Source organism: Calidris pugnax, unplaced genomic scaffold (genome assembly GCF_001431845.1).
Source record: "Calidris pugnax isolate Ruff unplaced genomic scaffold, ASM143184v1 scaffold102, whole genome shotgun sequence".
In the NCBI taxonomy this organism is placed as follows: Eukaryota; Metazoa; Chordata; class Aves; order Charadriiformes; family Scolopacidae; genus Calidris; species Calidris pugnax.
In genome coordinates this window covers 3,831,522-3,843,526 of record NW_015090846.1, presented here as the reverse complement: position 1 = coordinate 3,843,526, position 12,005 = coordinate 3,831,522, and the positions used below count along the sequence as shown (strand labels likewise).

The 12,005-nt window shown below is 50.6% G+C and overlaps 2 protein-coding genes across 6 annotated transcripts in view; both read right to left on the bottom strand.

Annotated features, from left to right (window-relative positions):
* Window positions 1-290, bottom strand: part of SEC16A (SEC16 homolog A, endoplasmic reticulum export factor) — a 31,480-nt gene extending 31,190 nt beyond the window's left edge. For all 5 annotated transcript variants that reach the window (XM_014942912.1, XM_014942914.1, XM_014942913.1 and 2 more), the window contains exon 1: window positions 192-290. The gene's annotated coding sequence lies outside the window, so the exon portion shown is untranslated. The remainder of the gene's footprint in view (window positions 1-191) is intronic.
* A 4,723-nt stretch (window positions 291-5,013) lies between these two features.
* The window catches only part of NOTCH1 (notch 1), a 49,387-nt gene continuing 42,395 nt past the window's right edge, over window positions 5,014-12,005 (bottom strand). The window contains exons 29-35 of the mRNA XM_014942737.1: window positions 11,700-11,916; window positions 11,265-11,355; window positions 10,855-11,020; window positions 9,815-10,110; window positions 8,993-9,140; window positions 8,804-8,901; window positions 5,014-8,342 (exon numbers count right to left, since the gene is read on the bottom strand). Coding sequence (XP_014798223.1) covers window positions 6,873-8,342; window positions 8,804-8,901; window positions 8,993-9,140; window positions 9,815-10,110; window positions 10,855-11,020; window positions 11,265-11,355; window positions 11,700-11,916 — 2,486 coding nt within the window. The 3' untranslated portion in view covers window positions 5,014-6,872. The remainder of the gene's footprint in view (window positions 8,343-8,803; window positions 8,902-8,992; window positions 9,141-9,814; window positions 10,111-10,854; window positions 11,021-11,264; window positions 11,356-11,699; window positions 11,917-12,005) is intronic.

Here is a 12,005-nt window from a genome sequence, read left to right as displayed (position 1 = left end):
CGCCGGCCCCCCGGCCCGCCCAGCGCCCCGCCGCATCCCTACCCCACGGCCCACCCGCGCTGAGGCACGGCGGCGCCGGCCAGCGCCAGCCCCTCAGGCCCCACCGCTCCACCCGCGGCCCCCCAAGCCCTCCGGCTGCCCCCAGCCCAGCGCCCCCCTCCACCCCTTCCCTCAGCCGCCCCTCACGGTACCTGGCAGCCCCCTCCCCGCCGACCGAAGCCCCTCAACAGCGGGCGCCGCCCCCCCTCACAGCCGCGGCACCGGCCCCCTCCGCCGCCGCCATCTTGGAACATCCGGCTAGGAGTTCCGCCGACGACGTGTCATGTCACGTCGCGTCGCGTGATGACGCCACAGCCGCGCGCGCGCTTGTTTGTGTTGCTCGCCCGCCGGCTCCCCCCGCCCCTTCCGCGTCCCTTTAAAGGGAAACGGGAGGAGGCGGAAGCGTCGGAGGGTAAAAAACCCAACCCAGTAAGGGCGGAAGCGGCCTCAATAGCGCTACGTACGCAGCGCCGCGGTATAGCGCAGGCGCAGTATGGTCTGCGGGCTCGGGGAGTCGCCGGTTCGAGTCCCGGCCCGGGCAGCTGCAGATTTAGGGGGTCACCGGTTCGAGTCCCGGCCCGGGCGGCTGCGGACTCATGGGGTCACCGGTTCGAGTCCCGGTCGGGGCGCCTGCGGGCGCGGCCAGTCTTCGCGCCTCCCTAGTTGTGGGCCCGCCGAGGAGGCCTTTCTCTGCGGAGGGGAGCCACGCTGCCAAGCCCCTGTTCGCCACGGGCCTGGATCCCACCGGCCGGGGTTTGGTGGAGTGCGGCCCCGGGGGGGGAGGGGGGCAGGCCCGTTCTCCTCTGGCAGCCGCGGTGCGGTCCCGCCGCCCGCCCACCGGCACCTCCGAACGCCCCCAGGTTTGCCGGGGCGGGTGCAGTGGCGGAGGCGGCCGGCAGGGCGGGACAGAGCGCCGGCAGGGCCCGGCTTGGGCCTGCTCCTGACATGGCGGGAGCTGAGGGGAGAGGAGCCGGGCACCTCCCGACCCGACCCCTCCGCGAAGTCTCCGTCCTGCGGGTCCGTGGGGGCTTAATTAGTGAAGGGATTTTAATTGTGTGAAGGGCCGTGAATGATGCGAAGGTGTGGAATGCCGGCCTACAGGCGTCCAAAGGCTGTGGCCTGCGTTCGGCCCTGGTGTACACACAGCTCTCCCTGGGGTGCATTGGCTCAAAAGCTCATCAAAGCACTTCTCCAGAGAAATGTATGCTCGGGTGGTTGTTGTTTGTCTATATATATATGTTTTTTTCTTTTTAGACAAGACCATGGTGTATCAGTTATGTACAAGTCTAAAGGCTTTCCTCCTCTCTGCTCCCGCTCACCTCTGAGGGGCTCTTTCACACAAACATGAAGCTTTTAAGGGCAATCCCTGTTAAATGTGAGGAGGCATCTCATTTACGGGGGTTTGTACCCAGGCGGCGGCCACTGTGCAGATATTGTCACACCCTGCACCCAACAACAAGCCTTGGAGGGGAAAATACACACGAACCTAAACAAACATCTTAATCAACGGCGATTATCAGCACAATCTGATCATTAAAACAGGGTAATGTCCTCAAAGCCCAGTCTGAGCAGGGGAAGCAGCACTTTGATGCTGGTGTGGGAACCGGAGGCAGGGCTGTGATTTTTAAAGTGCCTTTCATCTCCCTCTTTTGTAGAAACATTCTTATAAACCAGCTTGTCAAATACAATTTCCCTGCACATGCATGTATTGCAGATAAAGCCCTGTTTGTCGCTTGATATTTACCCCAACAGGTGTAATCTGAGGAAACATGCTTTTAATTAGCCTGATCGGCTTTTTAAAAATACATATGTAGTCTGTAAATGCCATCAACAGCTTACATCTGCATCTATAGCTATATATTTACATTACATATCTAACACTCTTCATATACCCCTGTACACATACACACACAATGCAAATAGTAATGATGGGACCTCACCTTAGCTATTCTCCTGATAAATATGTGATGATAAAGAATTGTCACGTTAAGACATTCAGTCCCTTTTCACCCTGAAGATTTCTAACTGATTTGCTCTACTCACCAAATGCAGCCAGTTCTGGACTTGAGAGTGACCCATTACAAATAAAAAGGCTTGCTGGCGGAACAAGGACAAAGTGTGTCTTCTCTCTTGCTTACTTGGAGTACAACACAAGTTATAATCACCTTTTCCCATCAAGTTTTGTTAATTTTTTCAGCCTTCAGGTTGCAGGCAACAATAAATACAGCCCTGCCCCAGGAGCTCGCTATTAAAGAGATCATTCTCTGAGTTTGGAAACTGGGAAAACAGCTAAAAGAAGAGTTTCTCTTATGAGTATCAGTGTTCTGTATCAGGTTAGCCAACTCAGATAGGCTGAGCTTTATTTATTTACTCATTTAGTCCTTGTGATTATTCAGACTACCCCGGCCACGTTAACCCTTGTGTAATTGGAGAGAGGCTACACCTTGGACGAATTTGGCTCCTCTTGTACATTCTTAAGGGGGTGATTGGAGCTGCAGTAACAATTCACAATCAGGGTTCAGGCAGCTGTTAGCAACTTTCTGAGCAAACAGGGATAGCCTGGAGGTAAAAGCAATACAGAGTAGCAATTTCTAAATGTCCAATCTAATTGAGCAGGAATAATGAAAACAAAGAATAAAAAAACCAAGCCCTCCAGCATGTAAACAAATAGTTGAGATGCACCGATCCCTCATAGCATCAACAGACTTGCTTCGGAATTGCTCCATGCTAATCTTATTTCACGCAAACATTTTTGAACCCTTCCCTTGGCATGGGATACAGTTTTTAGTGCTTCTCAGCCTTTTTCACCTGGAATCCTGAAACAACTGTGCTTACTGGGACCCATTCATCCCTCTGTGTCTTCTCTTGACGTAAGAACTTGTAATTCAGCTCCCAGCATCTTCACCAACGTGAGGTAAAGATGAGCTTGTGGTTGGGCAATGTGGGTTGGTTGGAGGGGACTGGAGAAAGGCAAGTCCTTCTGCATAAATAGCTGATGGGAAAGCCCTAAATGTGGAGGGAGGGCCTGAAAGGGGCCATTTCTCTTGATTCTCATTTAACTTTGCCTCGATCCCAGCTGGGGATCTGTGACCCCATGATCATCTCATGTACCTGCTCAGGAAATCAGGGACAAGGGACCGGCAGGAGTTTGTGGGTCACCAGATGCCTTCATAAATGCAAGAGTCAGTGGGGGCTAAACACTTAAAAACTAAACTGTACATCCTTACTCCTCTATTGCTCAGAAAACTTTTTCTGAGTTCTAGTTTGATTTACCTCGTGGTCGATTTATTGGTATCTATTCACAGGCCAATGCAGACATTTCTGATTTGCCTCTTTCCCTGGAATTTAGCCCCTTCTTTCCTCCTTCTGTCCCTCTGACCCATCCTCATGGAAAATCACATTTTGTAGCCCCTCACTTCTTAAATGTGTTTAGTTGCCTTATGCAACGTCACGTTGTTTTGCACACCCTCATAATTCTCTTCTTTTTTGACCAATTCCAGGCCAAATTCCCGCCTTGGCGGTGACCGGAGTGTTGCACACAGATAGGAGAGCGCCTTGGTAGTGCCTCACGTTGGCAGGAGCATCTCCCAGTCTCACCAGCAGCCCGGTGCTTGCAGCCAGCCATGGGCACGAGCGCTGGGACACGTATGTGTGGGAGAAGCCTGGAAGGATGGGCTGTATGGGAACGTGCCTGGATGTTCCCAGACGTGATTCATGGGCAGCACATGTGTGAATCGTGGGGAAGGCAGACACTTCATCTCACTGTACCCCAGATGGGAGGCAGCGAGACACAGCTGGGGGGAAAAGCACGTCTCAGGAAGCCCATCTCCAGGGTGTCCCTTGGGATAACCAGATCCTCACTGGTATGCCACATTTTGAAGGGGGAAAAGGGATCGAAATACCCTTTTTCATGGAGTTTGCGGGGAGTGCACGCTGGCACATCGCCTCCCCGACCTCTGGCAGTGCTGAGTGTCACTGCTGCGGGGTGGCACATCACATGCCACTGCTGCAGCACCAGCTTCTGACCCCGTTGTACAGCAAATGTCTGGTGGCCCCGAATCCATCTGGGGCTGGATACCAGGTACGTGTACACACATGCCCACTCCCTCCCTGGCCGTGGAGTGGAAAATACCAGCATTCCAGGAGTTACCAGGCTTATCTGATTTGGGAGAAGGTCCGTGGCTTGGCTATTTATATCTAGGTATTTGGGGACTTTGTAGCTGCATTTGGACTACGGAGTCCCTATGGGGAAGAGAAAGAATTAAATTAAATTGCCTTAAAAAGCTGGAGTGCAGCAAGGACAGCAAAATGGTTCTGCACCGTGGTTTTGTGGCTGGAGTGGCACTCAGGGAAACTGCCCCTCGGCGGAGTCGTCGGGTGGCTTCCCAGTTCCTATCTCTGCAAACCACCACATCTGAGCAGCCCAGCCATGTGCTCAGTGCTGTGTGTGAGGTAGGAAACACTACACATAACTCTTACCGCTGCTCGTAGAGGGCTCTGTTTCCATAGGCACCGTGTAATTAAAAGCACGTGGCTGTTTTTTACCCTTGGCCGTCCCATCAGCCAGAGAACGCTCCTAAAAAAACCAACAAACTGATCAGAAAACAAAGTTTTAAAGTGACAGAATGCAGTACTTCGAACGCGTGCGAATGCTGTTCTTTAAAACAACTTTTCAACATTTCCCCTTTTAGATCCTGACCCGATGGCAGAGGCCTGAGGGGACAAGAAGAGCATCCACAGGGGTGACCAGGACAGAGCTCCTCCTGGCTGAGAGCCACGCTCAAACCAGGCGGTGAGAGCTTTGCACAAGTTAAGGAGAAGGTTTCACTGCCCAAAGCCCCGTCTCTGAGCTTTAACCCAGAGAACAAGAGGTTAGGAAAGTGCTGGTGCCCAGAGGCAGCCTGGCAGGACTCAAAGACAGCGGGTATCAAGCCCAGATTTCAACCAATCCGTAACAAAAACACTACGTTCCAGTTTTAGTAAAATCTAGATGCCCAGAAGCATCATTTATTGCAAATCCGTTAACCAAAAAAAATACATCATTTTTGCAAACTACAACTTTGCATGTAGATAGCTTTATTACAGAAGATATCTTTTCTTAAACTACACTCTAGTTTATAAAACATAGGAAGATTCAACACCACGTGATGTTTTTATCACTCATATTAGGCATGTCACAATAACAATGGTCTGAAATGTTAACTAAGATGAGTGCTCAGCAAGGCGCTGTGCCTTGAGAAATATCCGTTTTATTTGGTGTTCTAATAAAAAGGAGTGAGGAAAAGGAACCCTTTTCTTAGGTTTTCTTGATCAGCTGCTCTCTATCTGCCTGTCCCATACACGTATCTAGTCTGAGGGTGTCTGCTTGCCTTTGCACCCGAGTGAGTGATATTCCAAACACCTCTATAAGGTGATATATTTATGATATATTTAAGACTTGCTCATTTAGATTTTTGAAACAAAATCCACCTTTTCTTTTTTTTAAAAAAAAAAAAAAAAAAAAAAAAGAAGAAGATATTTACAAACATTAAATCTGCCACAGGCTTATACTATATTTTACATGATACACAGGAAGAGTGTACACCAATATAAAAAAAGATGCATCACTCCGGACTAACAAGAACAAAATGTTAACGTTTCCCAGCACGGACTGGGCCATGCTGGCCTTCGCCCTCCTGTTGAGCCAGTCCAGCATCCCAGGGGAGCCGGAGAGGAGCCCGGGGCGGTGGCAGTGGTATCAACGCTCCCTCACCTCACTCAGGTCCTCCTCGGTAACAGGCAACGCCTTCTTTAAAAAACAGGCAGGCCATCCTTAAAATAAGGATGTGCTTTACAAGTTTATATTGGCATTTCTTTCTTAAAACAGTTACTCAAATGCAAACACGAAAACAAAACAAAAAAAAAACCAAAAAAACAAACCAGTAAAGATATTCAAAGTAAAATTAAGTCTCCTTTTGTGTATAAACTCCACAGTTATGGGTTTGGTATATACTCCAGAGTTATGGGCTTGCTCTCTTATAAAGTTTGGCAAATACATTTCTTTTTGGTGGGGGACGGTATTCATGTTTTGTAGGGGTTTTTTTTCTTTTTACCTTAGAACCTGTTCTTACAGGTCTATAATCCTGATTTTTTTTCTTTTCTTTAGATCATAAAAATCATTTAAATATATATATTCTTATATATATAAAACCAAGAGAGAACAAAAAATTTCTATTATCAAGGCAAATGTACAACTATATAATACTGAAATTTAAACAAAGATTTATGACTGGTACCATAAAATGTCCTCTCAGATAGAACAGCAAAGGAAACATTTTAAAGTACATTTCAAAAATCCATCCACACTTAATTTCCCCTCCCCAAGGAGTAGTTTTTTTAGTCAATTTTTCCCTCCTCTTTTCTTTATCACCTCTCTTTCTGAATTGAAAGAGAAAAAAATAAATTAATGGCATTTCAGAATCACAAATTGCTGCTTATAGCTTTACATAAACATTTCCTCTCAATTCAAACACAATGAACCCCCCCCAAACAAAAAAGAATGTCCTATAAAAACCTAATTTTTTGATTTCTTGAAACACAACTGGTGTCCCACATTGAGTTCTTAACAATAGAACATATAAATAAAAAGGCAGTGTTTTCATGTAAAATAAAAAGTACATAAATAAATACTAAAAAAAAAAAAGGAATTAATTTGTCTTTTTTTTTTTTTTTATAAAAACATATTTAAAAAGGATCCTTTAATAAAAGCATCCAATGTCCTTTTTTAAAAAAAAAAACAACTCCCTCGAGCTTCTAACTCCCGCTGGGCGCCAGCGTCTCTGAAACACCGTCTTTTACTTGAAGGCTTCGGGGATGTGTCCCATCTGTGACTGCATACTGGTGGGAGGGCTGGAGATGCCCTCGGACCAGTCGGACACGTTGGAGTGAGGAGAGGAGCTGGACCACTGGTCCGGCGACTCCGGAGACGGCGTTAGGAAAGGGTGGTCGGGCACCTGGAGCTGGTGGCTGGGGGTGTTGTCCAAGGGGGAGGAATAACTGTGCTGGGAAGGTGGAGTTAGGAACTGGGTGGTGGTCATGGGCTGGGCGAGGGAGGATGGCAGGGAGGTGGGCAGCATCTGGGAATCTTGAGGCAGGATGGTGTGGACCGCCATGGTGCTGCTGCTCACCGGCTGCATGTCGGGCTGGCTCAGCTCCGTACCGAGGAAATTTTGGCCCATGTGGCCGCTGGCGTTGGAGCTGGGGTTGTGATGCTGCTGCGCCTGCTGCTGCGCCTGCTGCTGCTGGGGTGGCTGCGCCTGCTGCTGGGGCTGCATGTTCTGCTGCTGGAGCTGCTGCTGCTGCATCTGCTGGAGCTGCTGGCTCGGCATCAGGTGAGGCTGGGAAGCCAGCCGGGTGCTGGGCATGGCCTGGTAGCTCATCATCTGCGACAAGCTTGTGGTGGGCAAGCCGTTGTGCAGGGAGGTCATCATGCCGTGTTGAAGGTTTTGAGGCTGCTGGTGGGCCCCGGGCTGCATGTTGCCTCTCAGGGGGTTGTACTGGTTCTGGACCATGCCGTTCTGCAGCCTGGTGAGCCAGTCGCACTGCCCGTTCAGACCGGCCGCTCCGCCCACGGAGAAATTCATGGGGGCGTTGCTCATCACCGTGCTGGGGCTGGAGACGGGGAGGTGAGAGAGACGCGGCGGCACCGAATCGAAGGCCATCCTGCTGGAGTTTCCCATGGCCATATCCTGCTTACCCGCCATGTTGAGGTGGTTGATGCTCATGTGGGCATCAGGCATGCCCGGCAGGTGATTCAGAGGCATGGAAGGGGACTGCTGAAACGGAGAGGTCATCAGCGGAGGAGAGGCAACATCCGACAGGTACCCATGGGGCGACTCCAGGGAATCCACCGGAGACAACACGCTGGAGTTGTCGAGCAGACAACCCTTCCCATCTTGGGATTTTTTCCGCCGGGCTTTGAGATCTTTGGCATCTTTGCCGTTGCAGCTCAGGCCCTTGGTACTGGGCTTCCTGGCTTTCTTGCCCTGGACGGCAGGTTTCAGGTTGCCGATGTAGCTGTTGGGAGAGCAGAGCGGTGGGGACAGGGTGGGTGCCCCCAGAGGGCCGTTGTGCAGCGGTGGGCTCCGCACCAGGTTGTACTCGTCCAGCAGCCTGACGATGTCGTGGTGCATGCGCTCCTGGGCGATGTCCCGCGGGAGCCGGTCCATGTGGTCCGTGATGTCGCGGTTGGCAAAATGGTCCAGCAGGACCTTGGCAGTTTCGTAGCTCCCTTCTCTGGCTGCCAGGAACAGTGGGGTCTCCTCCTGGAAAGCCAGCAAAGATGGTTAGGGTTAAGTTCACAGATTCTCCTGGCTAACACTATCCCGAGCTCCATGCCCAACACCAGGCAGTTGGGTGGCACAGATCATAATTGTCTCTCCTGGGTCTGGAGAACCCTGGTGAGGTTTTGCTGCTGCTTTTTCCTACCCTGCTGAGCCAGGTCTTGGTACTTACATCAAACCAGGAACCCTACGAGTGACCCAGAACATGTGAGGAGATGGCCACACGATCACTGCTCACCAACCACTGCACGGCCCCTCACCATCACCCGGAGAAACAAATCCCACAATGCCTCTTTGAGCTAACTCCAACAGCTTCATTCACAGCAGAACAATCAAATCTGAGTCTCGGTGCCAGCCGGTGTTGTATTTTAGGCAAAAATTACCCTTTAACAGACTCCCTGAGTGATTCTTTCCTTGGCTACGTCAGCCCAGGAGACCCCTACCTTATTGTTCTGCATGTCCTTATTGGCACCGTTCTTCAGGAGGACGACCGCGGCTTCAACGTTATTCACAGCAGCTGCCCAGTGCAGTGCTGACTTGCCTACAGAGGAGGACCACGAGATACAAGAGGCGTTAGTGAGGGGTAAGAAGAACAGCAAAGAGCCCTTTCCACCCGAGGGAGCCCGCAGTACCTAGGTCATCCACGGCATTGACGTCTGCATGGCAGTTGATGAGATCGTCCAACATGCCCTCCACAGCCAAGCGAGCGGCCAAGATCAGAGGAGTGGTCCCGTCATGCATTCGGGCGTCGAGATCGGTTGCCCTGTTCCTGATCAGGATCTGTGAGGAGAACGTGGAGGAAAACACCACAGTTAGAAGAGGGACAGGCAGCAGCCACGCCGGGTACCCAGGTCTCAGGACCTGCCAACCCCTTTCCAGACACTGGTCCCTAAAGAAAGGAATGCTTTACATTTTCGTACTGTGCTGAAAATTCTTTCCCCCCCCTGGGTTTATAAAACATTAATTTGTATTTTTTATTTTACTATTTTTTTTAAAATTTTAAATCAATCAGTAATCTAGGAGTAGCCCTTGTTTTGCTAGTCACAGAATCACAGAATCTTCTAGGTTGGAAGAGACCTTAAAGATCATCTTGTCCAACTGTAGTCCTGACGTTGCTCTGTACATAAGCTTCAAAGTTTCCTTTCCTTTTTTTATTTATTTTATATTTTGCAATGTTTTTCTCAATATTTAATAGTTTTTCCATGTTTAGGTATTTTTTTTTGTCCTTCAGTCCCTGCCCCAGTCCCTGCTCCCAGTCCAGAGCAGCTACAGGGTTGCTGCTTCGCAGTGCCCCCACCCTGAGACAAGAGGGCTCCAGTTTGGGAGACTTCCACCCCACACCTCACCAGGACGAGCTGGAGACCCTGCGACGAGCCCAGTTGTGTGACCACCTCCACGTGAAGCCACCAGTGCTTTCCCTAGAAAACCCCGAGATCCCCGAAAGGATGGATTACCTGGAAGACTCCTTGGGCATCGGCAGAGACGGCGGCGTGGAGGGGGGTCCTGCCCATGTTATCCTGGATGTTCGCGTCGGCGCTGGCTTCCAGCAGGCGCTTGGCCGCGTCGGAGCGGGAGTACCTGGCTGCCAGGTGAAGCGCCGTCTCGCCGGTGCGGTCCGTCTGGTTGTGTAAACTGGCGCCTTGGTAAATGAAATCGGAGATGACGGCGGGAGCATCGTCTTCCTCTTCGCTGTTGCCGGTCTCCAGCCCTCCTCCGCTGCACGAGGCGATCATGAGGGGGGTGAAGCCATCTGAAAAGCACAGGGGGGCTCGGTGAGAAAAGGCTTTTTTACCCTTCTGTAAGGCAGGTGGCTCAGCGAGATGCTCTGTCTGCGATAGATGCTTATTCTCCTGGGCGCATCGAGGCCGAGTTCCTGGCTGGTTCTAAACATCAAACAGGAATATCCTTCCTCTGATATGGATCTGAAATTCCTCAGTGGTATCTCACCGCTCACTGCTTTTCCTATTTCATCCGTGAGCTCGCATGCTGACATGTAAAGTACCACTTATAAGGAAGGTTGCTCAAAGCAAATTTGAGTGCTACAAACTACAGCGCAGCCTTAAATATTTTTCTTAGTTCAGAGGGCAATTTCACAGATGTGGGGACGACCAAATGTTTGTAATAATTTAAAAGCCTATTAACTATTATTACAGTTAAAACCCTGAAAGGAGGATTGTGAAATGTACAGTTTGGTGTGGGGAGAGGAATCTAGGAGGGGCAGGGAGATAAACTGGATGATTTAATAGGTACTTCTTCTGTATTCTCTGATTTCCATCTCGGTGATTTAACAAAAGGGATCTCATGGAAAGCAAAATGTGAGAGGGTCTATCTCTAAATCACGCACGGCAGCAACCATGCGATGCAGAAGGGATGGCAGCCACTCTGTGAGAAATGGAGACAGGTCAGGGTGTCTGGGGCTGCTCATCTGCCAGGGCTCAGGGAGGATTTTAGATTAGCTGCCGAGCAGCACAGAAGTGAAAGGAGTCCACCTTACCAGGACCTCTGACGTTGACATCCATACAGTCAGCATCGATTTCCCCCTGGGGTGGGGTGGGTGCCATGGAGGAGATGCGCAGGTCAGCGGCATCCAGGTGCTGCTGGGTCCACTGCCTGTGGTCTGTCTGGTCATCCGTGTCGGGCAGCATCGCCTGCTCCTCAAACTGAGCAATGACAGCAAGAAATCAGCACAGGAGCCAGGGGTGGGAGCTTCTTTTCACCTGGGAAGCTCTGCCAGGCTCAGAGGTGTGTTTGTCACACACGGGTTGGCTGCGGAGCCGGCGGCAGCGATGCACCCCCGAGGGTCCCCCCGCTCTGCTGCTCCCCGCAGAGCTCTGCTCCTTTCCACCACAAAACCCAGCCAGTGACTACTCACAGCACAGGAAGGGGACGTGGCAGTGAGCTTACCCTGAACTTCTTGGTGTCCAAGGTCTCCTCATCGCCCCACTCATTTTGGTTGTCATCCATCAGCGTGCCGTCTGAAGCATTTTTGAGGGGTCTTGAAAAATAAAACCATACAAAAAATTAGCTCCTCTGTAGGAACCAGTCTGTGACAGACTGTGTTATCTACATGCACAAACTGACAGAAGAATCATAAAGGCAATTTCCCCTCAGGTTGCCCTTCATTTTTTACCGAGTACAAATGGACTGCGAAGCATTTAAAAACCTTCTCTGGAAGAGAACACTGTTTTCCCCATGCAGAACTTTAAGAAACCTGATTTTTCTCCTCCCCGCTACGCCAATGTGATGTACCAGAGACCAGAACTCCGAGGGGTTCTTTCAGAAGAGCCCCGAGCAGCCCCGCTGCGCTGCGCTTAACGGGTTAGCGAGCAAATTACTCACTTCAGTCCAACTGAATCCTCCCCGAGCGGTTCTCGTCGCTTCTTCTTGCTCGACTCTGTCACTTTGAAGCCTTCAGGGAACCAAAGCTGCCCATGCTCCCTGCGCCGCTTCCGAGACACCAGTACTCCCACTCCAATGAAAGCAAGCAAGACCAGCGCGGCCACCACCACGTACATAGGATACAGCTGGGAGTTCTTCGCGGGCTCAGCTGTTTCACCTACAAAACAGTGGGGCACAAAGAGATGCTGAGACATTAAGCTGCATAGCAAACCAGTGACGGAGTGGAAATGAAGGAAAATTAGTTAA